At 55.5% G+C, this 26,752-nt stretch overlaps 5 protein-coding genes across 10 annotated transcripts in view; 3 read left to right on the top strand and 2 right to left on the bottom strand.

Moving 5' to 3' along the window:
* The window catches only part of NOP9 (NOP9 nucleolar protein), an 11,804-nt gene extending 4,757 nt beyond the window's left edge, over window positions 1-7,047 (top strand). Inside the window, exons 6-10 of the mRNA XM_004698499.2 lie at window positions 4,938-5,078; window positions 5,464-5,592; window positions 5,784-6,020; window positions 6,390-6,495; window positions 6,772-7,047. Of these exons, the coding sequence (XP_004698556.1) occupies window positions 4,938-5,078; window positions 5,464-5,592; window positions 5,784-6,020; window positions 6,390-6,495; window positions 6,772-6,929 (771 nt within the window). The 3' untranslated portion in view covers window positions 6,930-7,047. The remainder of the gene's footprint in view (window positions 1-4,937; window positions 5,079-5,463; window positions 5,593-5,783; window positions 6,021-6,389; window positions 6,496-6,771) is intronic.
* On the bottom strand, window positions 2,631-10,104 carry CIDEB (cell death inducing DFFA like effector b). 3 transcript variants are annotated; one of them, XM_045288053.1, is made up of 6 exons: window positions 9,937-10,104; window positions 9,554-9,698; window positions 8,758-8,904; window positions 8,194-8,384; window positions 7,835-8,014; window positions 2,631-3,507 (listed from the first exon to the last, which is right to left on the bottom strand). In XM_045288053.1, exons 1-5 carry the CDS (start codon window positions 9,975-9,977, stop codon window positions 7,882-7,884), a joined length of 657 nt encoding a protein of 218 aa, XP_045143988.1. In that variant the 5' UTR covers window positions 9,978-10,104; the 3' UTR covers window positions 2,631-3,507; window positions 7,835-7,881. The 3 variants fall into 3 exon arrangements, with proteins under 3 accessions (XP_045143988.1, XP_045143987.1, XP_004698557.1); XM_045288052.1 differs by lacking the exon at window positions 2,631-3,507 and adding an exon at window positions 7,027-7,376; XM_004698500.2 differs by lacking the exon at window positions 2,631-3,507 and adding an exon at window positions 7,027-7,295.
* A 2,695-nt stretch (window positions 10,105-12,799) lies between these two features.
* On the top strand, window positions 12,800-13,864 carry LTB4R2 (leukotriene B4 receptor 2). Its single transcript, XM_004698919.3, has one exon. It carries the CDS (start codon window positions 12,800-12,802, stop codon window positions 13,862-13,864), a length of 1,065 nt encoding a protein of 354 aa, XP_004698976.3.
* A 420-nt stretch (window positions 13,865-14,284) lies between these two features.
* LTB4R (leukotriene B4 receptor) lies at window positions 14,285-17,624 on the top strand. The gene is made up of 2 exons (XM_004698920.2): window positions 14,285-14,333; window positions 16,544-17,624. Exon 2 carries the CDS (start codon window positions 16,557-16,559, stop codon window positions 17,622-17,624), a length of 1,068 nt encoding a protein of 355 aa, XP_004698977.1. The 5' UTR covers window positions 14,285-14,333; window positions 16,544-16,556.
* A 2,223-nt stretch (window positions 17,625-19,847) lies between these two features.
* ADCY4 (adenylate cyclase 4) overlaps window positions 19,848-26,752 on the bottom strand; it is a 16,481-nt gene continuing 9,576 nt past the window's right edge. The window contains exons 14-24 of one of the 4 annotated variants that reach the window (XM_045288188.1): window positions 26,589-26,673; window positions 26,362-26,499; window positions 25,713-25,820; window positions 25,338-25,522; window positions 25,083-25,167; window positions 24,508-24,666; window positions 22,129-22,275; window positions 21,811-21,918; window positions 21,585-21,699; window positions 21,132-21,256; window positions 19,848-21,031 (exon numbers count right to left, since the gene is read on the bottom strand). In XM_045288188.1, the coding sequence (XP_045144123.1) occupies window positions 20,879-21,031; window positions 21,132-21,256; window positions 21,585-21,699; window positions 21,811-21,918; window positions 22,129-22,275; window positions 24,508-24,666; window positions 25,083-25,167; window positions 25,338-25,522; window positions 25,713-25,820; window positions 26,362-26,499; window positions 26,589-26,673 (1,408 nt within the window). In that variant the 3' untranslated portion in view covers window positions 19,848-20,878. The other 3 variants (XM_045288191.1, XM_045288189.1, XM_045288190.1) reach the window with 3 other exon arrangements.

Below are 26,752 nucleotides of genomic sequence, written 5' to 3'. Positions count from 1 at the left end.
TCAATCCCGGGTTTCATGGACCTAAAAATAGAAAGACATTTAACAAAATTTCAAGAGGGTGACCCCAAATGACAAAATACATCTGAGGTAAGCCCCAGTGTGGAAAACCAAACCAAACCACAGACAATGTTGAAAACCGGATCAGGCCAACGTGCATCGGGAAGTGTCCTGACAAGGTGTAACTGTTCAAGTGGGGATTATCATCATGACCTCCTGTAGTCAGCTCGCTCATGCTAGAAGCACGCATTTTTCTACCCTTTTTCAGATGTCAGTCTCTGCCTCTGAGATCGCAATCTCTTCCTTTAGTAAAAAGGTCTGTCTTACGTAATATCCAGTCCATATTCAAATTGCTCCGTTTTCTATGTAGCTAGTTTGTCTAATTAGGAACTTGCATTCCAGGAGAGGAGCCTGGTGGCATAGTGGGTTATGAGTTGAGCTACTACCAAGAGGTCAGCAGTTCAAACCCTGCAGCCTTCTACTCTGCCCTGTAGGGTTGCTGTGTCAGAATCAGCTCGATGGCAGTGTTCTGGTGTTGGAGGTGATTTAATAATGCCTGTTAGTCTCTTCAGACCTAGCAGTCGCCCCTCTCCCCTCCCAGTGGGTTGCTTTTCCAGCCTTTATTTTTCTTTTCAGTTTGTGTTCATCCTGAATCAGGTGCATCACAGGAGAGGCTGCTGGGAATCGAAGCATAAGTACACCGAATGAGACTCAACAACACGTACAGCAGTCAGGTCGGGAGCAAAGGGAGTCGTGGTCATGTGCACACACAGCAGCTTGAGGCCTGTTGGCTCTGGTGGTTCCCGTGAGGAGGTTTCTAAACATGGGGGGAAATGACGTTGCTTTCAAAACTGCTGCGTTCATTGTAGACCCTGGAACATGTGTACATCAGTGCGTGGCTGTGAACAGGTGACAGGTTCTGACTATCTAAAAATAGTAACTGATAGAGGAAGTTGTTCCAAATGTGACTATTCTGATTCTTAAAGGTTTTTTTCCCAACTGGAAACACAGGGAATCCTCTGGTCTAGCTGGATTTGTAAGGTAGAATTGGGATCATGATAGGGTGGAGGGGAGTGGGGAGGCATTTAGGAACTAGAGGAAAGTTGTATGTTTCATCATTGCTACACTGCACCCTGACTGGCTCATCTACTCTCCATGACCCTTCTGTAAGGGGATGTCCAGTTGCCTACAGATGGGCTTTGGGTACCCACGCCGCACTCCCCCTCGTTCACAATGATATGATTTTTTTTGTTCTTTGATGCCTGATACCTCATCCCTTTGACACCTCATGATCACACAGGCTCGTGTGCTTCTTCCATGTGGGCTTTGTTGCTTCTGAGCTAGATGGCCACTTGTTTACCTTCAAATCTTTAAGACCCCAGACGCTGTATCTTTTGACAGCTGGGCACCATCAGCTTTCTTCACCATGTTTGCTTATTCACCTGCTCTGTCCTCAGTGATTGTATTGGGAAGGGTTTGTTTTTCAAAAGCTACAGAAAGAATAAAAATGTCTTAGGTGCATTTAATGCAGTTTATTGCATTGAATTTAGCATAGTCTTCAGTTCTCAGATTTTTGATAAACATTATTTTTGGCTCTTTCACATGTTTTTATTTCAACATTTCTTTTGCTTGACTTTCAGAACAGATGCATGCTTACATTGCATCTAGCCTGTGCGGAATAAAGAGCATTTTGAAATTAGTTGAGGTCAGTGTGCTCCCTATTCTTTGGAATGGATTTTGCGAAATGAACCTTGGAGGCTGGGACTGGGTGATCTGACATGCCCACCATGTGACTTTATAAGCACTGGACTCAGGCCACGTCACAATCCATCACCCCATAGCACAGATTAGCTACATAAGAAGCCAAACACAATGCCAAACTCAAAGCCTCAAAGTGAGAGTTTAATTCCCAAGAGAGCAGGCATAGTTTAATAATATACAGTTTAAACTCACAGAACTCAGATTTGACAGATGGCAGTGAGTTTGGTGTACAGGACTTGAGATGGCTGAGATGGAACTCTACAGGGTAGAAAGCAGCCTTCTCCCAGGGGGGGGGCTGCTGCTTTCAGACTGCTGAGTTTAGGGTAGCAGTTCAGTTGTCACCACTACACCACTTTATGAGCATAGATCAGAACTGCTGACCACGCATGGAGGATATGCAGTCACGCCTGGAGACTCCTAGCGCACGTAGCATGGAATAGAACCATGGGAGCTTCTCCTGTTTCCTAATCTTTTTATGGTCTTACAGAATTAATGAGCTAGATAAAATGTGAACTTCCCTGCCATCTTCCATTCTTATCTCCAGAAGAAAAAATAGTTCTGTTTTTCTTGTGTTTTTTTTTTAAAGGTAGTCTTAACCCTATAACGCCAGAATTTTTGATTACAGGAAATTTTTTTTGTTTTTTTATTATTCACTTTCATAGTTGTCAGTATATATAACAACCAAAATATGTTAAAAAATATAATTTTGCAGTGTTTTTAAAATGTAACCAAATTGTCACATTCGTCCATGGACTTATAATACAAGAATAAAAAATGAATTTCAAATTTTATTTTATTATTAAATAAAAAAACCTGAAACTCATTTATAAAATATAATACAAAATTTATTTGTTTATAATTTTAGTGTGAAATTGAACAAAACAAATTTTTTCTTTTGCGATACAAAGATTAACTTTGCATTTGCTGCAGAAAAATACTGGTGCACTCTTGCAATTTACATTTTTGCATCTTCCTCTGCTTGTGAACTCAGGGTAATGGTGAGGACCATCCAAACGGGTATGTCTTCCAGGGACCCTTTCGGTGGCAGGACCTCGTCTCTTTCTGTAGCAAACTCAGCATCAGTAAAGCTGGTAGGCGGCCTGCCTCTTTGTTGGTCTATTACTTTTTCCTTCAAGAAGAGAAGCTTCGGCGATGCTCATTTTGAACTCTTGCAGACTTTGGATTTAAAAAAAATTTTTTTTGCTAACTGAAGCGTCTCACAGTCTCTACAATAAAGTAGCCAAGAGTTTTCACAACAGTCACATTTATAAAATGAAAAAAAAATTGTGATAATCTTTTTTCGATCTGATGTGAACTCTGTACAGTGCAATTAGCGAGTCTATCAAATCAAGCAGTGTACCCCCAAATTGCTCAAGTTCCTGGCTACTCAGTGCAAGAGGTTTATTGGGATATGCTGGATTGCATAAAGATTTGATTGGTCGACAATCTGAGTAATGATATCCTTCGAGAAAATGTCTAAAATATTCAACAGGACGTTTTCCTACCCCAGAAGAATTTATTTGTCCTAACCCTTCAGGCATAGGTCCAGCTGTACCTTCTCCAGAAATGTGCCGCCAAAGAGGAATTCTTCGATTTGTTGACGTAGATGGCTTTGAACGTGTAGTTATTGGAACTGTTTCTTCAACTTCAACAACTGAAGTTTCTAACTCATCTTCACTAGTATTACATTACTAACTACAAGGTCTTCTAATTCATCCAAGTCAGAATAGTCGGGCGTATATTCACTTCCTATCATGGGAAAAAATAAACATTGTTATCAAAATAGTTTGAATAGCAATATAATTAAAATTTTATATTGTAAAATCAAACATTTTAAATATAATACACATTTTATTTGCCAATTTCATCATCTGGTTCCTTGCATGAGTCTGTACACTTCCATCTAGGTCATACATTCGCTGTTTTCCATAAAACAAATCACCATCCATGCTGTGGTAATTTTTGTCACCGTTGATTCAAAAGGCGAATGTAATGAATTCATTATGTTTAGAAAAAGCGGAACTATATAGTAAATAAAATGTTTTTTATGAGTATTACACCTTTGACATAAAAACTATGGTTTTATGAACATATGCAAAAAATATCAACACTAAAACTTCACTAGATTGAAAATTATCATAAAATGCCGGCTCCAAAAGCTTTATAATTTCTGTACCAGGCACATTTTAATGAAATGCTACAAAACCGCGCACTCGGCGTTACCAGGTTAAGTGTCCATGATTTTAGTGCACATTTAAAGAAACTGTTCCTTAATTTTTGGAGATTGTCACTCTTCATCTTGTACATGAAACTCCAAACATACTGTTGGCCTTCATCGTCCAGTCAGATCCTTCAAATCGCGACATTTGGGATTCTCAACCTTTTCTGTGTTGACAAAATTGGTGTGGAAACAGTTGATTGGATGAAGAGCTAATGTCTCTTTGCCACACTGGGTTTCTAGCCACCGTTCGGATTAAAAGATGGGGAAGTAGAGGTGTTTCTTGGCCTGAGTCATCCCCCCTCCTCCCCCCAGCAGTTTTATTGGCACGTAATGTACATGTCATGCATTTCAGTTGTTTATATCAAGGGTCATTGTAGTGTCACCACCACATAGTCTTAGCGCATTCTGCTCCCCACTCCCAAGGTTAAATCACCTTTAAAATGTGTTCTGCGATCGCAGTCAGCTCTCGGGCCCCCGGCCCCCCTGGCTGAGACTCAACAGTAGAGGTGGAGGAGGGTGAGGGAGACCAGGAGGACACTGGGTGTCCACGGAAAAGGACCTCTTCTCCTTGTGGCATTAGGTGGGTCTGTGGCAGCCAAGGCACCCTAGGCAGAATGACGAGAGAGTGCACTGGCCGTCGTGTGATTGGAATAAATCTGCGTGGGGAGGGGCAGCAGCCTCAGCCCCAGCCTGTCCACCATTGCTCTGCCCATGTCCGCGCTGCGGGTGCACAGGAGCCCTGGAGGTCCTGGGAGCTGGGGCCCGTGTCTCAGGTGGTCCTCTATAGAGACACGGGCCCGAAGAGGCTAGTTGAGCTGGCTCGTCTGCATTGCCTCTGAGGCCGTGCTTTTGCGTCGGACCAGCACGGGGACTCGCTTTCAGCAGAGGGCTGTCTCCGAGTCACCTGCCCTGCCGTTGCCAGAATGCCAATGACTCTTCATCTCATGTCTCCCCTTAGCTGACCCCTGTGTTTGAGGAGCTGAGCCCTGCCCTGGAAGCTGTGCTGGCTAAGGGCCACATAGGAGTGGTCGTCGCCCTGGTGGGAGCCTGCCGCAGAGTGGGGGCCCACCAAGCCCAGGTCCTGCAGCTGCTGTTGAAGGTGAGTGAGGGTCACCTACAGCCCCGTTGTGGCCTTGGTCCAGTTCTAGCCCATCATCCGTCATTGTTCCAGCGAGCTCAAAAAGTCCAATGCCCAGGGAGTCCACAGATACAGGGGAAAGGGAGCCTGGAAACCACCCAGTCTTAGAATGCAAGCTGTCTTCCAGAATGGAGGGGAAGTTTATTTAGGGGAGAACTGTATGTTCACTCTCTGACGTATGTGCATAGGATGACGAAACAGCCAGGCAGATGAGGGCCTGCCCTCGTGGATGTCAGGCTTGTGAAGTTAGGCCCTCTCACTTCTCTCCAGCGCCTCCTCCTGGTCTGGAAAGTCTGGGGGGTAGGAGAGCCTTGTTCTCAGACTCGCGTCTTGTCTCCCTGTCTAGGCATTCCACTGCGCAGATCCCTCATCCCGGCAGGTGGCCTGTGCGCCTCTCTTTGCCACTTTGATGACATATGAGGTGTACTATGGGCTAGCGGAGGAGGAGGAGGACGCAGTGCCTGCGGAGCATCAGGTGAAGTAGGGCAGAGGCCAAGCCACTGACTCGTGCTGGTTAGGCCTCGCAGGGCTTGGGAAATCATCAGACCCGAGGTGAGGGTTGTGAGATTGCTGACCGCCTCCGGGTGGAGATGGCAGTGACCAGACCACAGGCTCATCCCTCTTGTTTGGTGGCTGCTGCTTCATTTCTTGTCCCTGTTGTGCCAGGTGGAAGTGGCCGAGGCCAGGCCCCTGGGGGAAGTGACAGTCCTTGGGTCCCTACTGCTCCAGCATCTGCTGCACTTCTCCAGCCCTGGTCATGTGCTCCGGAGCCTGAGTGCCTTGACGGGGCCACAGCTCCTGGCTCTGGCCCAGAGCCCTGCTGGCTCCCACGTGCTCGATGCCGTTCTCACCAGCCCCGCAGTGACCCGCAAGCGCCGCCGCCGTTTGCTGCAGATCCTAAAGGTTAGATCCCTCCCTTCTATCTGGTCTTCTCACCACCCATTTACACACGCATGTGCCCGGGTGCGCGCTTTTCAGAAGGTAGTTCTTAGGCCTTTTTTGACTCTGAAACTTCAGTCCTCCTGACCCCCACAGAGCCACTCTCTTGGACTGCCCTCAGAACTTCATGTCGACCCTGTAGGACAGGCTAGAGCTGCCCCGTGAGTCTCTGAGACTGTCACTCTTCGTGCGAGTGGAAACCCAGGTCTTCTTCCTCAGAACAGGTGGCCTCAGCCTGCCGACCTGTGGTTTGCAACCCACCATGTAGCCACTCTCATCAGGGCTGCCCTGGACTGCCCACGGGAGACCTTTCTCTTGCTTATCTCAATGCAGGGGCAGTACGTGGCCCTGGCCTGTAGTCGCCATGGCAGCCGTGTGCTCGATGCCATCTGGAGTGCAGCAGCCTTGGGGGCCCGGAAGGAGATTGCTGCCGAGCTGGGTGAGTACCAGAGGCCCCTTGGACTTTGGACTCGTCTGGGCTTTCCCGGGTGGTTGGGCATGGACTTAAAGCTGGGCACAGGCTTGAGGTGCACGGGCTGCTCTAGGCCCTGGGTTCTTAGCAGCCCCGCTTTCCTTCCCCGTGCTGGCGTGTGGTCGTGTGCCCCCAGCCCTGCTGCCCATTCTGTGGAGATGCCCATCCTAGAGGCAGGTCCAGACTCAGGGAAAGTCCCTCCAAGTGGGGCCTGTCCTGACGAAGCCGTGGTTTCCTTTGCAGGGGAGCGGAACCAAGAGCTGCTGAGAGACCCTTTTGGCCACCATGTGGCTCGAAACGTGGCCTTGACTACTTTCCTGAAGCGGCGAGGGGCGTGGGAACAGCAGCAGGGGGCTGTGGCCAAGCGGAGGCGTGTCCTGAATTCAATACTGGAAGACTGAGCCTTAGCATCTGGGACTCTGTGGATAGGGCGGGTGGAGAGGGGGCACCTGCCCTCTCCCTTTCTCGGTTTGAATTAGAGTCAAAGACTCTCATCAGTAAATATTTTTTGTCTTTTTATCAGAAATGCGGTTATTTTTGTGGGGCGCACACAGAGAGCTCTCCAGGTGAAGTCGAGGATTCTCTCTGGGCACAGGATGGAGGAGTTGGGACGGAGTCTTGATGTGGCAGCAGTCAGGGTGGGCTCAGGTGTCTGGGGGCAGGCCTGTGGCCTTGCTGGGTAAGTGGGAGGCTGGAAAGGCCTGGATCGGGCAGCATTCTTCAGGAAAGGGTGTGGGCTGGGGCGTGAAGCTTTGTCCTGATGGCTCCTGCCAAGAAGGGGCCAGAGGACAGTGGGGAGATTCAGCAGGTGATCAAGTCGCCCTCCTGCCTGTGTTAGGCCAGGTTGACTACAGAAAATCCAGAGACACTCATAAATACGTAAGAGAGAGCTTTATACCAAGAAGTACTTATGCATCAATAAAACATCCCATCCCAGTCCAACTCAAGTCCAAGTCCAATACTGGTCCATGAGTCCCTCTTCAGACTCACGCAGCCACATGCAATGATGCAGAATGCAGGAAGATCATGGGCCGGTGGGTGCAGAGTCTTGTGGATCCAATGTGGGTGGAAGCACCACAAGGCTCTAGCAGGTCTCAGCCATGTGGCTCACCAACAGGAAGGTGAACAGAGAGAGAGGGGAGGTTCCCAGGGCCCTCCTGAGAAGGTCACACCCACAAGGAGGTACCTTCAGGCTGTGACCTGATCGACAGGTTAGACTCCACCCCTATCTTCTCATAGGTGCAATGTTGGCACAAAACACCTATCACTGCCCCACTCCAGAAACCTGATGGTGTCAGAGTTGTACCTGTGGGTCTCCTGTAACAAGCCTGGGGCTGAAGCTTGGGACCCTCCTCAGTAGGCATGGAGGCGGCCCTGCCGCTGCCACTGCTCAGCCCCCTCCACTATGTGGCGCAGGGTGGCGGAAACGCCCAGCAGCATATGGCCCACACCCCGGAGCAGCGTGGACATCCAGCGGAGGAGCTCCCTGGAGGGGAGAGATGGAGGAAAGGCGGAGGGTGGTGGAGGTGGGGATGGGAAAGGCCACCGAACTGGAGGATCAGGGCCTCCATAAGCAAGAGTTGTTGGGGGTAGAGTGCAGTAGAAGGAATTGTGGGGGCCACACAACTGTTGGGGAGCAAGAAGGGATACCTGCTGATCTCTCACCTGAGTACTTTCTTTGGGCCGAGCCCTTGAAAGTCACAGCTCATAGAATACAGCCCGTAGAACGTGGCCTTGACGTTCAGGCTGCCAAAGAGGTCTTTGGGGCTTTGCTTGTACACGTCGAACGTGATGCGGGCAATGTCCTTGCTGTGCTTGGGCTTCTCTCGGCCCAGGCCATACGACAGCATCCCACCCTGTCGGGTACCACAGTCAGCGCAATGGCCCGTTCATCCTGACCCACCGCTAATCCCTGTCAGCCCTGGGTGGTCATCCACGGTCAAGATGAACAGCTGTGGACAGCCCCTCATCTCCAGTGCCCTCCCCACCGGAGCAGGGGGAGGCTTGAGGAGAAGCTGGGGAGAGCGATGAATGCCTATAACAACCAAACCAACTCACTGCCAGGGAGCCCATGCCAACGCCGAGACCTAGAGGACAAGGTCGAACTGCCCTGCAGGTTCCTGAGCTTTGTCTTTGTCCTACAGAGTGAATGCTGGTTTCCACAGCAGCCCAACGAGTGACCACTCTGCCACCAGGGCTCCTTACACAGAGGCCACAGCAGCCTCTCACCTTGGGGGTCCAGCTCTGCCCTGGCTCCAGCACCATCAAGCAGGTGTCATCCTCCAGTGCCTGGAAGAAGTCCTCGCTCTCCACAGTGGTCCCATCCTCCTCTAGCACCAGCGTGAGGACTCCACTGAGCAGCAGGGTGTCTAGCGCCTGTGTGGGGGTGGGAAGCAGGAGGGGGAGGGTGGGGCCCTGTCCTCTCCAACTACCCAGCATCCCCATGGCAGCGCGGACACAGGAGGATGTCCTGAATACTTCCTGGCCTTTTGCCACTCTCCCTCATAGCCCCTCCGTCTTCCTGAGCTGTTGGGGGGCTCTCATCATGAGCGGACCTTTCCCCAGTTTGCTCCTGCTTGGCCGCTCCCACTCCCCTCCTCCACACACCAAGGCCAGGTTTGCAGAGCTGCGCCTCCTCACCACCCTCTGATCACCCTTGTGATTGTTGACCTTGGTGGAGTCCTCCCCAGGGGCCGGCCACCTTTGTAGCATTCACATAGATTATTTTAGAGGTGGTGGATTTCCTACTCCCTTTTCATAGACGAAGACACAGGCATTGATGGGTTAGATAACTTCTCAAGGTTTGACAGCAGAAGCAGGATTTGGTCTGCCGTCTAAATCTCCATTCCATATACTGACTGAAGCTCCAGTGCCCCCTTCCAGCTCACCCTACTCACTGCTCCCCGACCCCAAACAAAAGAGCGCCCATCCCGGTTAGCCCCGGGGAGAGGCAGGCTCTCACATTGTTGTGGTTGCCTGTCCCCCTGGCTGGCCCTTCTCAGGGGCCCAGGGTTTGCCCACTCACCTTGTCTAGCAGCTCCTGGAGGGTGGCAGCTGTCAGACCTTTCCGAGTGGCCCGCTTGTGGTCACACACCCGGAATGGCCTCTGGGGCGGTGGAGCCGAGTTCCAGACCCTACGGCCCACCTCTGAGCTCACGTTAGAGACAGACCTGGTTGTTGGGAGAAAGGTCGGGATGAGGGGGGTGGGGCAGTAGGGGGGGTAGGGGTAATCTAGGTTTACAGATTAGGGCAGCCCAGGGAGTTGCCATGGAGAGATGGTGGGGGCAGTGGGCCAGCCCACGGGTAGGGTGGGGGTTGGGAGGAGGAGCAGGGGTCCCAGTAAACACAGAGGGGTTTTGTTGCCCTGGTGGCACCGCCCAGAGGGCAGAAAGGAGAGTGAGAAGTCACCTGAGCAGGCCACTGGGGTTGAGGGCTGAGAGGTACTCCATTGTCCAGGGAGTTCCGGAAGGGAGGGGGCGCCTCTCGCAGAAAGCTCAGGGTGCAGTGGCTTCTCTGCTGGCTTGGGGCTGAAGTGTTGGTGTGTTCTGTTGGTTTCCCATCGGACAGTCAAGTGGCTTATGAGTCAATTCCGGACTCTGGACCCCTGGCCTGGCCTGTAAGAAGGACAAAGTCCAAAGGGAGTCAGAGGAGGAGGGACCTCGATGAGGTCACAGGTGAAGGCTCGTGGCCCGAAACTGGCTAGAGAAGGTCACAGAAGCTTTTGTGTGTGTGTGTGTGTGTGTGTGTATATGTGTGTGTGTGTGTCTGGTGTATTTTGAGAGTGAACGGGAGCAAAGGAAGAAGATGGCATGTAGCCCCTTGGTGTTTCTCATTTTTTGGAAGAATATTTCCAGGCATGGTTTCTGGCTCTTAACCTTCTTCAGAAGGTGCGTTCCCTGAGAGTGGCACTGTATGTGCTGCCACCTGCTGGGAAGTCCATAAACCGTGGCTTTAGAGAAAGGGCTTGAAGACCACGAGCCAGGGTGCTCCTTTGAAGCTGAGTGATACGATCCTGCCTGGGGCCCTGTTCTTCCGGCCTCCTTCCACTTTCTGGTTAGACGGGGAGGGCCTGGGTCAGCATTTCCCTGATCTCATTCACGGGAAGGGTGACCTGTGTCAGCCTCACGGGACAAGCCATCTTTCTCCTTTCACCACTTCCCGTGCACAAAGGGGACAGGAATTCGTTGTGTCTGTGTGTGGTGGGGGAAGGGTGCTTCTTGGATGGCATCGGACTTCAGCCTTGAGTGCTCTGGTTGGCCTCTCCCTCCCCGCGGAGTTCCCTCTTGCTGGGCTCCACAATCAGTGCTCAGGGGCGCAGTAGTCAGGAGATCACACGGGGCAACCCCGCAGTGTTGAGGAACAAGGTTGTCGCTCTGAGGACAAGGGAGCCTGACCCGAGCCATGGAATTTTCAAGCGCCTCCTCCACATGTGATAGTTGAACACTGGATCGGGAAGACTGGAGAAGAAGAGATGCTCTGGAATTTCAGCACCAGGGTCTTCCAGAACAAACAACTCTGTCGAGGAAGAAGTACAGCCAGAATGGTCCTGGGAGCAGGGATGGTGACACCTCATCTCCCGTACTTTGGGCATGTTATCCGGAGAGACCAGACCCTGAAGAGGAACGTCATGCTGGGCAAAGTGGTGACTCAGCAAGCGAGGAAGTCCCTCTAGTAGACAGACTGACTGACACAGTGGCGGCAGCGATGTATTCAAACATAGCAACAATTGTGAGGATGGGCCGGGCTGGGAGGAAGTAGACTCTCACTACCTGTGAACCTCTCAAATGAGCCAACAACATTCTAGTGTCCTGCCTAGGGGCTTTGTCCGAAGCTGGGGCAGTTCACTCAACCCTTGACAAGTACCAGCTGGACGTGTGTTGGGGGCTGCAGGCCTCTGGGCAACCCTTAAACAATAGGAGCTGGGGGCCAATTCCCTGCCTCTGTCTTTCTGGAAACCATTTTGTCTGCCTCTGGAACGTTCCCACATCCCTCATCTTCTCTTACTCCCTCATCCTGGTCCCTGAGCCAGGCTGACCTCCCCAGCATAGGGTTATGTGACCCCCAAGCCCTTAACTCAGACTGCTTGGACAATGCTCCTGGTGTCCTGGCTTCCCGCCCTGACTTGGCTGGGCAGAGACATTCTCCCCCTCCCCTCAACTCCATCCATTTCCCAGGTTCTCCTGAAATCCCTCCGTCATTTCCCACCCTGCCTGACCATTCCATCACAGAGGGCTGCTTCTCACCGCCGTGATCTTCCTTAAACCTCCCCGATGCTGGGGTACAGCCCGGCAGGTGGTCTCCTCACAGGAGCCCCCGGTGCAATAGGGGTGATGAATTGAGCTGATAAAAGCAAGGTCAGCAGTTCAAAACCACTAGCCACACCATTGGAGAAAGATGAGGCTCTCTACTCCCGCAGAGTCAGTCTCAGAAACCCACAGGGGGGCAGATCCACCCGGCACCATGGGGTTGCTGTGAGTCAGAATGGACTCAATGACAGTGAGTTTGGTTTGTTGTTTTGCATCTCCCACCTCCTAAGAAGCTGGTGGCTGGGGACGCTGGGACCAGAGCTGGGGGAGGGGCTTGAGCAGGAGCACGCGTGGGATCAGGATTCGGCAGGATGTCTCTACTCACCTCCACAAGGAGGGAGTTTTTTTCTCTTCTTGAGATGATCCTGTTGACTGGGGGAGGCGGGCTCTCACAGGCCCAGACCTGCTAGTGCTGGGAAGGAGTGGGGTGAGGGCGCAGCCTCGGAAAAGGCCCAGGATGAGCCTAAGCGAGTCCCTCCCCATTCTCACCTCACCCTCTGCAAATCTGACAGGCATAGGACCAGAGGAGGCACCGTGGGCCCTGCAGCTTCAGCTTCCAGCTTCCCAGGTTCCTTGCGGGCTCCCAACCCTGCTTGCTGCTCGCTGGGTAAGTGGGTCAGCCCTAGTGCCTTTCCTAGCCCCTGGACAATGGCCAGGCCGGGCCGGGCTGGAGTGGTGGAGGTGGAGAGCCTGGGAGCCAAGACTGGGGGCTGGTTACCGCTGGTCTCTGGGAGGGAGCTGGAGTGTGTGGGAGAGGTGTGTGGAGTCAGTTGTCTGGGAGTAGGAGAACTGGGGTCCTGCGGGGAGTCAGAGGCCCCAGGCAGGAGAGAGCAAGCTGCAGAGGGCTGTGGGATGGCAAAGGCCAGTGTGTCCGGACATTTGGGGTAACCCCGCTTCCATCCCACCTTTCAGTGCCTTTCGAGGCCCCTTCCATCTTCCCACAGCGCGCGCCAGTGCGCGCGAGAATGGACTGCTACAACTTTCCGGAGAACCAGACGCTGCTGAGCTCCAAGGCCTCCCGAGCCACCGGCGCTGCCTTCCTGCTGCTGGCGGCCTTGCTGGGGCTGCCGGGCAACGGCTTCGTGGTGTGGAGCCTGGCCGGCTGGCGGCCCGCGGGAGGGCGACCGCTGGCCGCCACGCTCGTGCTGCACCTGGCGCTGGCCGACGGCGCCGTGCTGCTGCTCGCGCCCATCTTCGTGGCCTTCCTGACGGGCCGGGTGTGGCCGCTGGGCCAGGCGGGCTGCAAGGCCGTGTACTACGTGTGCTCGCTCAGCATGTACGCCAGCGTGCTGCTCACCAGCCTGCTCAGCCTGCAGCGCTGCCTGGCCGTCACCCGGCCCTTCCTGGCGCCCCGGCTGCGCAGCCCGGCCCTGGCGCGCCGCCTGCTCCTCGCCGTGTGGCTGGCCGCGCTGCTGCTCGCCGTGCCCGCCCCGGTCTACCGCCGCCTCTGGCCGGGCGACGTGTGCCAGCTGTGCCACCCGACGCCCGGGCACGCCGCCGCCCACCTGGGCCTGGAGACCCTGAGCGCCTTCGTGCTCCCCTTCGGCCTGGTGCTCGGCTGCTACGGCGTGACGCTGGCGCGGCTGCGGGGCGCGCGCTGGGGCGCCGGGCGGCGCGGGACGCGCGTGGGCCGGCTGGTCAGCGCCATCGTGCTGGCCTTCGGCCTGCTCTGGGCGCCGTACCACGCCGTGAACCTGCTGCAGGCGGCCGCCGCGCTGGCCCCGCAGGGCGGCCGCTTGGCGCGGCTGGGCGGCGCGTGCCAGGCCGTGCGCGCAGGCACCACGGCGCTGGCCTTCTTCAGCTCCAGCGTCAACCCTGTGCTCTACGTGTTCACCGCCGGGGACCTCCTGCCCCGGGCCGGCCCGCGCTTCCTCACGCGGCTCTTCGAGGGCTCGGGAGAGGGCTTAGGGAGCGGCCGCTCGAGGGAGGGCACGATGGAGCTGCGAGCTACCCCTCGGCTCAAGGTGGGGGGGCTGGGCCGGAGCCACGGGGGCCCGGGGGGCAGAGTGGAGAGGGACAGTCAGGGATGAGACCCTTGACATCCAACCCTGCGCCCGGGTCTACGTCTCCCCCATCCCTTCCACTGCCCTTCGGGACGCCCAAAAGCACCCCTAAAAGTTGGTTTTGGGTTTTTTTATGTTTTTGGTGGGGCGAGGGTGGGGTGGCGGGGACTCTTCTCGGACCACCGTCTGGCTGGGCAGAATTGTACTCCGGGGGCAGGCACAAGTGTTTCCCACCTGCGGGCTTGTAGGGTGGTGATGGTCCTTGGTATTGTGCGCTTGCAGGTTGGCATGTGCCCATGTGCCAGCCTGCTTGCTAGTTGCCAGGAACTGTGATTGTGAAATACACTCGGCTTCCGGAAGAGGATGGGGTCAGGGTGCTCCCCCTGGTGGTGCTTCGTGCCTGGGTTGAGCTGCAGCCACCTGGTTCTCTGATTGGGCATCTCGGCCTGCCCTCCCCAGCCCCCGTGACCTGGATCCCTGGTACTTTCGAGCTTGGGTATGTAGGCAGGGGCTCTTTTCAGGGCATATCGATGTGCACATCGATGTGGGCCCTCGGGTGACCAAGCTGCCTAAGTGAGCCTTGGAGTCCTCCGGTTTTCACATGTAGAGCTGTGTATCTCAGTAAGCAGGGTGATCTCTGGCAAGCTGAGCCACAGCCTGTTTCTCTTGTAGTGATAGTTCACGCACCAAGGCAAAGATCAAGGTTGGAGGGGCGTGTGTGTGTGTGTGTGTGTGTGTGTGTGTGTGTGTGTGAAATCTAGGCCTCGGGGTCATTCCAGGGCCACAATACAGAACTGGGGCTGGATTGGAGCTCAGAGCTTGGGGACAGGGGGTGTACTCAGAGTGTCTGGCCTTAGATGGAGCGGGCCAGCAAGGCAGAGGGGGTTGGCAGCAACTGGAGGTTGGGAGCAAAAAACTGGGTCCTCAGGAGCAGCGGGGACAGAGGTTTCCTAACTTCCTCTGTCACATAGCGCCGTCTCCCACACCCTGTGTGGTCAGAGCGCTCTTCCTCAACTCTGACCTCAGTTCTTGCTGTGGTTTTAGTCCATTTCTTTTCACCATATCCTCTGCCTGACAGTCACTGGGTCCACTCTGCTTTTGGTCAACCACTAGAGACCTCGGTGACTACCCTTCCACCCTGCAGCTTTGCTGAGCACTGACAGGAGGGAAATGTGTTGGGAACGAAGCAAGTTGGCTCACAGTCAGATTGGTAGAAGGGCCTCCCAATTCTTAACTTCTGTGGAGGTATGCCCTCTAGGCAGGGGAAAAGGACTGGTTTGCTTTTCTACATTCCTGGTCCCCCTCTTGGCAGGGTGGCCGGAGACATCCCTGCTTTAGCACTCCACTCCTGCTTCCCTACACTAGCCCAGCCTCGCTCTCTCAGCCCTGCGCCCCCTTCTCTCTCGGTGTGCCTCAGGTGCAAGTGGTCAGCAGGTGCCTTGTCTAGTGCCCGGCCCTTAAATCCCACACAGGCAAGCAGAAGACAAGTGGCTGGGCCAGTGAGAGGAAGTGGCATTCTGTCTGATGGAGATCTTTGGCCTCTGGCTCTTGTTCAAGAAAACAGAAGATTGGTTGACCTAGAATGTGTAGCCAATCCCCTGAAGGCACGGGAGGGATGGGGTGCTCACCACTTGAACTGAAGTCAAGGACAAGGTGCGGCACTTCCACGCTTCTTCAAGCCACGCTGTTACCTCATCGTACCCAGAGCCTAGTCACATCTGCAACTGCACGTCCTATGAATCTAAACATCTACATTATTCACGCACCCCCAAAGAGAAAAACGACCCAAATCTGCCCTCTCAATCCGAGTCTCTGCCTCTCGCTTGTTTCCTGCTCCCCTTCTGCGTCCCCTTCACGACGCTGTCCAATTCTCCAGTCTGGAGACGAGCCATGCCCCAGCCAACTCACTCCCCCTGCCCCACATTTCCCTGACTGCCCCTTTCTGCACTCCTCTCAGCTAGCTCCACCCCAGAGGATACCTCCTCTCCACTGGCTCTCCTGAAACACAGAGCGTTTTTTTCCCCCCAGCAGCGAAGGGAGGGGGTGGGGGTTTCAGCCCCACCCTCAGGAAGATGCGCCTTCCCCCCACCTCCTGTTCTGTGGTACTTCCTCTCTGGCTGACTTAGCTGACAGCACCCAGCCCCAGGGCTAGGTCCCAGGGTAGGGTACACGGTTTTGCCCTCCCCTGGGATTGGCACCAGCATCCAGCCAGCCCTTGGCAAAGCCTGTGAGTACCTTGGGTGGTGGGTGGTGTGTGTGTGTGGGGGGCGGTGGCAGGGGGTGCCACGATGTGGGAAGAAGCAAGAGCAGCCTTACCAGCGATAAGAGGAGTTGTGAGGCTTTGTTCTTATGCCTATCTACGAACTCCTCCCTATATAGTTGGCAGACTCCCGAGAGTGGGCAGGTGGCTGGAGGAGGTCCACGGACCCCAGGAGCCTAAGGCCCAGCCTTGGACAGTGCAGTTAGGCTGTTGGCCTTTGAAGGGACTCGGTTTGTTCCTGGGCTTCAGGGTTCCTAACAGAAGGATGCTGGAAAGATCTAGAAATGCTGCGGTGGCAGTGGCCACCTGTTTTGCAAGTGGGTTGTGGGCAGGAAGGAGCCCCGGGGCCTGATCAGGAAAGCAGACTTCCCCCAGGCCTCATCCCCCAGGTCAGCAGGAGCGCCTTGGCGCCTGCCCTCACAGGTGTGTCCACTCTCGCTCTCCAGGTCCTTACCTACCATGGCTGAGAACATGACAGCCTCCTCCAACACGGCCATGTCCTCGGTGAATGCCCTCATCGCCCCACTGGCCATCATTTTACTCTCAGTGGCACTGGTCGTGGGGCTGCCTGGCAATGGATTCGTGGTGTGGAGCATCCTGGTAAAAATGCAGAAGCGCTCAGTCACCGCACTGATGGTGCTGCACTTGGCTCTGGCCGACCTGGCCGTCCTGCTCACCGCCCCCTTTTTCCTCTCCTTCCTCTCCCGGGGCACCTGGGTCTTTAAACTGTCTGGCTGCCGCCTCTGCTTCTACATCTGTGGGGTCAGCATGTACGCCAGTGTCCTGCTCATCACGGCTATGAGTCTGGACCGCTCGCTGGCCGTGGCTCGCCCCTTCTTGTCCCAGAAGCTGCGCACCAAGACAATGGTGAGTCGGGTGCTGGCAGGCATCTGGGTGGCGTCCATGATACTGGCCACGCCCGTCCTGGTGTACCGCCAGGTGATCGTGGCTGGAGACAACAGGACCCTGATCTGCAAGGTGTGCTACCCCTCCAAGGGCCACATGGACTTCCACCTGCTCTTTGAGACCCTCACGGGCTTCCTGCTGCCCTTCATGGCCGTGGTGGCCAGCTACTCGGACATTGGGCGCCGGCTGCAGGCCCGGAGCTTCCGCCGCAGCCGCCGCACGGGCCGTCTGGTGGTGCTCATCATCCTGGCCTTCGCCGTCTTCTGGCTGCCCTACCACCTAGTGAACCTGGCCGAGGCGGGCCGCTCGCTGGCCGGCCGGAGCCCGCGGGACGGGCCCGTGGGCGCGCAGCTGATGCTGGCGCGCAAGGTGCTGATCGCGCTCGCCTTCCTGAGCAGCAGTGTGAACCCTGTGCTGTACTCGTGCGCCGGTGGTGGCCTGCTGCGCTCGGCCGGCGTGGGCTTCATCGCCAAGATGCTGGAGGCCACGGGCTCCGAGGCTTACAGCACCCGCCGCGGGGGCACCCTGTGCCAGACCGTGAAGGGCACCGCCACCCCGCAGGAGCCCAACACCACCGACAGCCTAGCCGCCTCCACCAACCCCCTGGATGAAGGGAACTGAACCAGGCCTGCGCCCTGGGGGTGGAGGGGTGCTCATCTCCCTGACTTGGCCTGACCCAGTTCTCTCCGCCAGGGAGGAGGGTGAGCATTGGGGCTGGAGCGGAAGAGCGGAAGGGAGGGGGCGAGGGACGGCCAGGTGGAGCAAGCATGCTGGGGCCTGGCCCCCTGGGGGCGGCTTCACTCTGAAAACCAAAGTCTGAAATTGGGTCAACCCTGGGAGAGCTGCCAGAAGTTGAGCGGCCCATCGTCTAGCTCCCCATGATTTTCAACTTGAGAAGTCTCCCCCGCCCCCCAAATAAAAATGAACAAATAAATCACAGCCAATAAATAAATGAAGCTGTGGATGTGTTCAGTTGGCTTTGATGGACTTGCTGCAATGCCTGTGTTACAGAGCAGAACTGTGGTCCCACAAAATGCCATCCTCGCCTGGAAACAGTGGGCTCTGAGTCAGCCCTGACCCCATAGTGGTGAGTCTGGGCTTGCTTGGTGTTTGGTAATCTTTACGGAAGCAGTTGCCAGACCTTTCTTTGACGGTGCCACAGGGGAGGTCCCAACCACCAACCTTTAGATTTTTAGGTTAGTTGTCAAACTGCACCACCTGCCTAAAAGATGGGGCCCAAAGATGGTCAGAGAAATCATCCCAGCTCCTCTCAGGTAACTACCTCGGGAAAACTACCTGAGGCAGCTAGCTTGCTACTCTCCCTTAGAAACATTCAGGTGGACCTATTCCTGAGGGCACGGCGGTTCAAGGATTGGGTAGAAGCACACACTGTAGGTGATTCGAAACCACTAATCCCGCCATGAGAAGAAGGTGAGGCTGTCTGCTTCCATCACAATTTACCTCCTCGGCAAAACCGTGAGGGCAGTTCTAGTTTGTCCTATGGGGGTGCTCTCATTCAGAATGACACCGCAGGCAGTGGGCCTTCTTATTTTATCTTGTTTGGTTTATAGACAAAGGAACCCCGGCGAGGCTGGGGGTAGGTAAGTGCTGGGCTGCGAACTGAAAGGTTGGTGTTTCAAGTCCACTCGTGGTTCTGCTGGAGGAAGACGAGGCTGTAGGTTTCTGTAAAGACTGACGGACTCACACACTGTTAGGTAGCAAGACATAGGGACAGGGGGCTGTCCCTCCCATGCCTGCAAAGGCCCCCATAAAGGAGATTGGAAGGAAATCAAGCGACCATTGGATGCCTATGAAGACCCCCAAACGGAGCATGCTCCAATTCAAGCCCCCAGCCAGGGGGGTGGGGGTAGGATGGGGGAGGGGGAGCGGTGCAGCTGGGAAGTCCAAAGTAGGCCTGGGCCCATGACCTCACCCAGGTGGGCTCAACCCATCTAATGGGGTCAACCAATGTCATCAACCACGCCTCCCCAGCCTGAGGCTTGAAATAGCTTCATGGGAAGGCGGCTCTCTTTTACCTTGCTCCTGGTCAGTGGCAAGTCGGAGGGTGAGGTCTCCCTCCCCTGAGAGGGCGCACAAACGTCCACTCCAGGCCCACTGGGGGCCACAGGCTCTCTCGCCCCGTGGCTCTGCGATCTGACTCTCCTGTGCCCGCTCGCAGCCTCTGGCCCCAGTTCCGCACGTTTGGGTGCGCTGTTCCACGAGGTTGCTCGTGTCCAGGCGTGAACCCCAGCGAAACTTCCACGCAGCTTGGCACGCTTCCCGGAAATAGCGTGTGCCCTTTTGAGACTGTAAAACCTGAAGCTTCTCCTACCCTTCATAAGAGTCCACTTGGAGTACGGCTTTGGTGTGAATTCTCAAATCGTGAGACGCCAAGAACCAAGGTATTACCCATTCCAGAAACCTTACAACGCCTGTCCAGTAGGTTCTGCCCCGTCTCACAGGGCCGCCACAAGTCAGGGCCAGCTTGATGATGCTGGGTATTAGACTCCCAGGGGAGCCAATCACGGAGGACCACTCGTCTGGCCTCATCCCTCCAGATTCCCTGACTCAGGGCCTTCTCAGGAAACCAAGCAGCACTGATGCCCTTCTGAGGAAACCCATGACATCATCCACCCGGAAGCCTGTGAGAGAGATTTTTGATAATATGACTCCCCAACTTCCTGCCAATAAGCTTCATCTTTTCAGCAGGAGATCATCTAGGGCAGTGGTTCTCAACCTTCCTAATGCCACGACCCTTTAATTCAGTTCCTCATGTGGTGGTGATCCCCCAACCAGAAATTATTTTTGTTGCTACTTCATCACTGTAATGTTGCTACTGTTATGAACTGGGTGACCCCCGTGAAAGGGTCGTTCAAGCCCCAAAGGGGTCGCCACCCACAGGTTGAGAACCACCGATCTAGGGAATCTCCATCCTTTTCTTCCCCCCTAGAATTCACATGTCAACATTCCAGCCACACCATGGCACAGGGTGGCCTTTTGTGCTCCTGGTCCCCCCCCCCCAGGAAGTAAAGATTGCCCGAGTGAGGAATGGAGTCCTAATTTGCTGGGCTTGTCTGTTGTTTAGAGAGCGTCAATCCAGTTCTGCTCAAATAGCCTGTTGGGAAGATGGAAGTGGCCATGGAACCCGTAGTTTTGAAATCTCTCCAAAAGACTAACCAGGGAAGCAAGCCCCCAAATTCCATGGGCAACAGCTACGGAAGACTTGGGTGTGTCTAGGCAGCGCATGGACTCCAAAATATGGGCAGGTGAGAATAAGCCATCAAAGTTTCAAGGCCCAGATGATGCGGTGCAGAAGGAAGTGGGGGTGGAGGGCATCTGATAGATCTGATAACGGGGAATCCCCAAGTTGTCTAAAAGTACCATCAGAAAGCATGGCGGGCCGCCTGAGAAGAGGAGCTGAAACTGGGAGGGGCCCAGTGGATTGCTTCCCAGGCATGTAACTCCCTTGCCTATGAGGCACATAGTAGGTGCTTATTTAGTGTTGGTTGAACAAACCAGGGTCAAATGGCATTTCCCTGGATAGCTCTTCCGATGCGTGTGAGCAGGTGACAGGAAAGGACAGGTCCTTGCTTTGAATCACGCGGTGCGAGCTCCTTCTGCTTCCAAGGTGCACACTGTACTGGAATCTGGTTGGCAAGCGGGCAGGCAGTCGGAGGCAGTCGCCTTCCTCCGTTTGCAAACAGAATACCCACTTTCAGCACCTCGGGCTCATCCAGGCTCGCGCCTTCACCTTCATGCAGAGAAGCAGTCAGTTTGGCAAGAAAGAGAAAGGCCATCTCCGACTCTACCCAAAGCGCCTGGCAGCAGGCGGCTCCGAGATACACCGAGTCTCTTTGTTGGGGGTCTCGGGAGACTCAGCCCAGGGTGGCCGAGGGGGGTCCGGTGCGTGTCAAGTCTGTGTTTAGGAAGTAGGTGCAAAGCTGCCCTTTGCCTTTGACTTTGATGATGCCCCGTAGGTAGCAGGGGTAGCCCAGGGACTGCAGGGCCCGAGCTGTCTCCTCAGTCACCTGCAATTGGAAGGGAATTGGCCAGTGCATTTGGTGAAGGGGGTGTGGGGTGACCCTGCCTTGTCCTACCACCCCCATGCCTCCAGTGTGGCCCCCTCACTTGGATCTTGCCCAGAACGCCTGTACTCTCCATGCGGCTGGCCACATTCACTGTGTTGCCCCAGATGTCATATTGTGGCTTTTGGGCTCCAATGACGCCAGCCACCACTGGTCCGTGGTTTAACCCTGATTAAGGAGGGAGGCACAGAGGGGAACTCGATGGAGGGAAACTTTGAGGGAGGAGGGGGAAGAGGGAGGTCTGGGGAGTCTTAGAGGAGAGGGGAGGTCTCTGGGCCCATGAAGTCTGGTTTAAGGACAGGCTGCGGTAGCCTTATAGCTCCTGACCCACCCCATTGGGGAGATTCAGAAGGGAGGAGGACAAGGGCCAGGGAGTGGTGTCCCAGGGATGCCCTGGGGCAGCTCACAAAGGACCTGGGTGGAGGGGGGCGGGGTGGAAGAGCCTGAGAAGAGGAGGAAGTGCTGGATACCCCCAGCCAGGGAGGTGGGCCCTCACCCACACGCAGGTGGAAGTTGTTGAATGAGTGCTTGTTGATGACATCCAGTTTAGACCCCAGAGCCACGGCAAATTCCACCATGGTGCCAAGGTGACTGCAGCTTCGCTCAGCATCCTGGCAGTGGGCCGCCCACCAGGATGGGCCAAGGAGGGAACAGGAATAAATCCCACGTATGGGCCCATCCACTAGCGTCCGAGGTCAGCAGGTGAGGAAGGGGGATCGTACCTGCTGTGCGTCCTGGCCGGACGCGGCATTTAAACCTGTGGCTGCCATGTAGCTGCTGCCAATGGTTTTGATTTTCTCCACTCCACTGAACTTGGGCTTGGAGAGCAGCTGTGAAGGGAAGAGATCGCGTCCCCATTCTCTCAAAGCTCTGGGCTCCTCTCTCCCTAGTCCAGCCCCAGGTCTCGGGAGGGATCGGAGTGTGGCGTCTCGGCAGGGGAGGGAGTGTTAGCCACAGGAGCCGGGTGATCAGAGTAGAGGACGAAAAGCTGGGAAGGGGAAGAAGGTTGGCCTCGCAGCTGCCAGGGTGGGGGGACTCACCTCATCAAAGTCCGCGATGATCTCATTCAGCAGGCGCAGGCACTCCAGCCCCTCGTGGTTGATGTTGGACTCCGAGTAAAACTCCTTGAAGTCCGGCACGGAGGCGAAGAGGACGCACACACACTCGTAGGACTGGTGGTAGAGGTCCTGGAGAAGGTGGGGGGGCGTGGGGGCCGGTGAGCACCACCTTCCTCCCCGTTCTAGGTTTGCCTGAGACTTTCCTACGGCGCCCACATGCCTAGCCCTTCAGTTTAAGGAGGATCTGGCAAGAGGGACAGGAACCAGGCCAGCCTCTCCTGGGGGTGGGACTTGGGAGTCATTGTGGTTTTCTAAGAGAGGCAAAGGAGACACGAGGATCTGTTGGTGTAAGACACGTTCCCAAAGGTCACGGTCTACATCCTTCTCGGGTGAGTAGCAACTGGGGTCTGAGGGGCTCACGAGCAGCCATTGAATGAGGGACCATTAGTTTCTCCCAGTCTGGAGGAGGAAGAGCAATGAAAGAAAACAGGAAGACATATGGAAACAATTAGTCCAATGGACTCACGGAATACCCAAACCTCAGTCTCCACAGCCCCAAGACCCGGAGAACTAGATGGTGCCCAGCTACCCCTACCAATGACTCTGGATCGCACGAGAAGGGCCTAGATGGAGTAGGAAAACCAGGTGAACCCAAACGCAGAATTGTAAAAGAAATAAGACTTACTCGTCAGAACGAGCTGGGAGGAACCCCTGAGACGATGGCCCTGAGTCAGCCTTTACATCTAGAGTTGAGCTTACCTCTGGGGTAGAATAATTACCATTCATGATTTTTTAAAAAGGCAGCAGCATTTACTCAATGGCAAGGTTCAAAGGGTTAGGGAAGGAGGCAGAAGACAAACAGGAAACACAGAGAAAGCGGAACAGATGAGGGCATCAAGGGCTTGCAGTGGATGAGCTGAGACAAAATGTGTAGGAATTATTAAATGTCAGACTGATGGCCTACGTGGTAAACCTTCACTTAATGCTCAATCAAAAAAAATGAAACATAACAAAATAAAAGAGAGCAAAGTTTGGGGTGAGGATCACCTCCCGGCTGAAGAAAGGGAATCCTGTCTAGAACCGGGAATCACATGGAAACTGTATGTCCTGGCTTCTTCCTGAGAGGTGTTGAATCAGCCACAAGCGTGTACAACTCGGAAGAGAAAACCCAGCCGCGATCGGGAAAACAAGGCTAAGATGGCAAAGACAGAATCGGGTCTGAGGCTTGTTGACGAAGGAGTGTTAGTCCTCGATGCTGGCCCCTGAGATTTCTAGCAGCCAGCGTGAACAGGATCGGTTAGAAGACTCGCAGTGTCTAGACGAGCGGAGGCCAGGAGAAGCAGCGCTACTCCTGACCCCGAGAGAGTGAAGAGCCGGTGGTGGGAGCATCCCTCGGTGAAGCAGGCCCTCCCCGTGTGCCAGGACAAGTCCAGAGCAGAGGAGGCGGGCCGGGTGGGCAGGCGGAACAAAGAAGATGGTGCCCACACTGGTGCCTTCCTGATGGTCAACAACAGAGGGCTCGGGAGGCTCTAGAGCAGCCCTGGAGGTCTAGTGGTGCTGGGCTGCTAACTGCAAGGTCCAGCAGTTTGAAACCACCCGCTGCTCCATGGGAGAAAGATGGGGCTCTCGAGTCCTGCACAAAGCTACGGTCTCGGAAACTCACAGGGGGAAGTTCTGCCTCGTCCTGTAAAGTGCCTACAGGGTCACGGTGAGGCAGCCTGGACACGATGGCAGTGGTTCTTTTCTCGTCATGTGTGAGAACAGCACAACGGCTAAGAGCTCGGCTGTAACCACAAGGCCAGCACTGGGAGCCCACCAGGGGCTTCCTGGGAGAAGAGGCCCGAGGCTGCCCCTGGAGAGGTGACCGCCCAGGAAACCCTGGGGGCAGTTTGACCCTCTTCCTGTAGTGCGCTCTGAGTCAGAATAGATTGATGTGCAAAAGCAGAGTAGCGTCAACCAGACTTTCTGCATCTGCTCTGTCCACCCTGGTGGCCACTAGCTCCCCGAGCGTAGCTAGTGTGACTAAGGGACTGAGGGGTTCATTTTCACGAACTTCAAATGAAAGCCACGTTGGAAAGGCTTAGAGGCACGGCTGGACCGTCTTCTCCAGCAAATTCCTCCTCCGGACACCTGACTCAGCTTCTGAAAGGATTAGGGGCTGCACATTGGAAGAAACATTCCTTCCGTGCAGTAGAACTTGCAGGACAGACGCAGACAGACAGAGCCCGGACTCGGCGGAAACGCAGGCATCTCCGGCGGACAAGAGCCTGCGTGGTTGCGGGCAGCCCAGGGAGGATGGATTTCCTTCTAAGGCTAGTCCTTCAGATGACCGGGGGCTCAGAGTCAGGGGCCTGCGGTCACCTCGTTGCGCCGGTTTTGGCCAATGAACTGGGGGGCCACGTGCGCGGGCAGCACATTCTCAAGGAGCAGCCGGGTCAGGTTCTCCATCGTCTCCGTCTCTTCCCGCTCCTGCCTCAGCTTCTTCTTCCACAGGAAGTCCAGGCGGCAGTAGTACTCATTCTGCGGGGGTGGGAGGGGCCGCCAGGGGTCATGGGGACACACAGTGCAGGGGAAGTCTCAGCTCCTGAGGGTCCCTGCCCCCCACCCTCCCCAAACAGAAATAGAATTTAAGCTGCAAGGATCTCTGAGAGAGACCTGACTACCCTTGAAAGGAGATTCAACCCCGACTGTGGGGGAGATTTTGCTTTGTTTTTCCTTCAACGAAGGGTGTCATCAGATTGGAGGGGTGGGGAGGAGGGGAGGATCTCCTCTTGGGTAGGGAAGGGGAAATTGAAGGAGCACTTGGATGCTCCCAGTGGCCACACCATTGAACGGAACCCAAAGATCTAGGCCTAAGGGAGAGACCAAGCCACAGATAGGGGATCCCAGCCTCCCCATTCGCAGGGAGAAACGGAAGGCGGGGCGGAGGGACTCACCTGCCGAGCTAGGACAAGCAGGGTGAAGAAGAAGAGGAAGAAGGAGAGGGCTCCTATCAGTTTGGGCTCCTTCAGCACTCCCGGCCTGAGGGAGCCTCCGGTCAGGGCTGTCGCTCACCCTGCCCCCTCCCTGCCTCCACTGCCCCACTGGGCCTCCGGAGCCTCCCTCTCCCTTTTGTGATGGGTGGTCCAGGCCCATGAGGTGAGGTGCTCTCTCCCGAGGGCCTGGGCACCTTGGCCAGCAGCCCTGCACACCTGGAATCCCAGGGGCCCCTGTGGAGGTAGGCGACGAGGCAGTCGGACAGCCAGGCGTGGGAGTGCAGGAAGACGGAGCAGGAGACCGCCAGCCACAGCAGGAGCAGCAGCAGCTTCAGCTCGAAGCTCATGTGTAGAAAGACGGAGCAGGAGAGGAAGCCCAGTAGGCAGCAGTGCACGGAGTACTGTGGGGCCAGGCAGGGCATCAGGAGCAGGGCAGGGGCCTCCTGGTCCTCCCCTCCCACGTCCATCCGGAGCTCAGGTGTGTCAGACACCCACCTGGAGTGACTGAAGTCGGTTCCAACCCACCCGGAGGGGATTTCAACTAAGGAGGAGTCTAGGTGAAGGAGGCCCGGGGCTGTAGGGAGCACTCACCGGGACACTGATGAGAGGCAGGGACCCAGGGAGCTCCCAGGAGAGGTTGAAAGCCACGGAGGACACATTGGCAGCCGGGAAAGGGCAGCTGGGCGATGCTGGTAAGAAGAACTGCAGAGGAGACGAACGAGGCACTGAGGGGTGTAAGGGGCCCTTGCACTGGGTCTCAACTGACCCAGGGACGAGTCAAGGCCAAAGGAGTGGTTGATGCAGGGCCCGTGGCTGGGCATTTTGGGTGTCAAGGGTGCTACTCTGTCCTGAGTCTCTTGCCAGCCACTCACCCTCGCCAGGCCTCAGCTTCCTCTGGCTGAAGGTGGGCGTAGGGTGGGTATGATGCCCAGCCCTAAGATGCCTCCCAGGGATACAATTCTAGGGCTTTACTATTCTGCACTCTAAAACAATCCATCAACCGTCGCTCTGAGATCATAGTCAGCAGGCCAAGGGAGGACGATCGACCTACCGAGGACACGCCCACCAATGACTGTCCGGGAGGGAGGCTGGGGTGACTGCACTTCTTCTCTCTACTTCTTCAACACCCACTGCAGCCCCCGCCAATCCCCCAGCCTTCCTCCCACCCCTCTCATTCCCCGGCAAGTCCAACACAGCCTCCCGGGCTGAACGGAGCCCCTGTCCTCACCCTGACCCTCACCAGGCTGCTCATGGCCATGAGGAAGACCAGAAGGATGGTGGCGGTGCCCAGGGCGACTCGCAGGCCCGGCCGGGTGACCACCAGGCCCGACAGCGCAGGCAGCCAGTGCAGCATCTTGGGACCTTTCAGAACACACCTCTGTGGAGGGAGCACAGCGGTCCACCATCACAGGGACCCCTCCAGGCCTGGGCCCCACCTTGCCACTTCCACCCCCAAGACCAGCTCACCGTCAGGTGCTCCGAGAAGCAGACGAAGAGGAGGAGGAGGAAGAGGAGGAAGGTGACGCTATAGGTGATGGCCAGGGCTGGCGGTCTGTAGGGAAACAAGAGTGAGAGGCCGCCAAGCGTTAGGCGAGGCTCTCTGGGTGCTGCGAGGGTGCCGTGCAGGCCGG

Source organism: Echinops telfairi, unplaced genomic scaffold, assembly GCF_000313985.2.
Source record: "Echinops telfairi isolate 266 unplaced genomic scaffold, ASM31398v2 ScPeMD7_18;HRSCAF=68, whole genome shotgun sequence".
NCBI lineage: Eukaryota > Metazoa > Chordata > Mammalia > Afrosoricida > Tenrecidae > Echinops > Echinops telfairi.
This window is presented reverse-complemented; position numbering and strand designations above follow the sequence as displayed.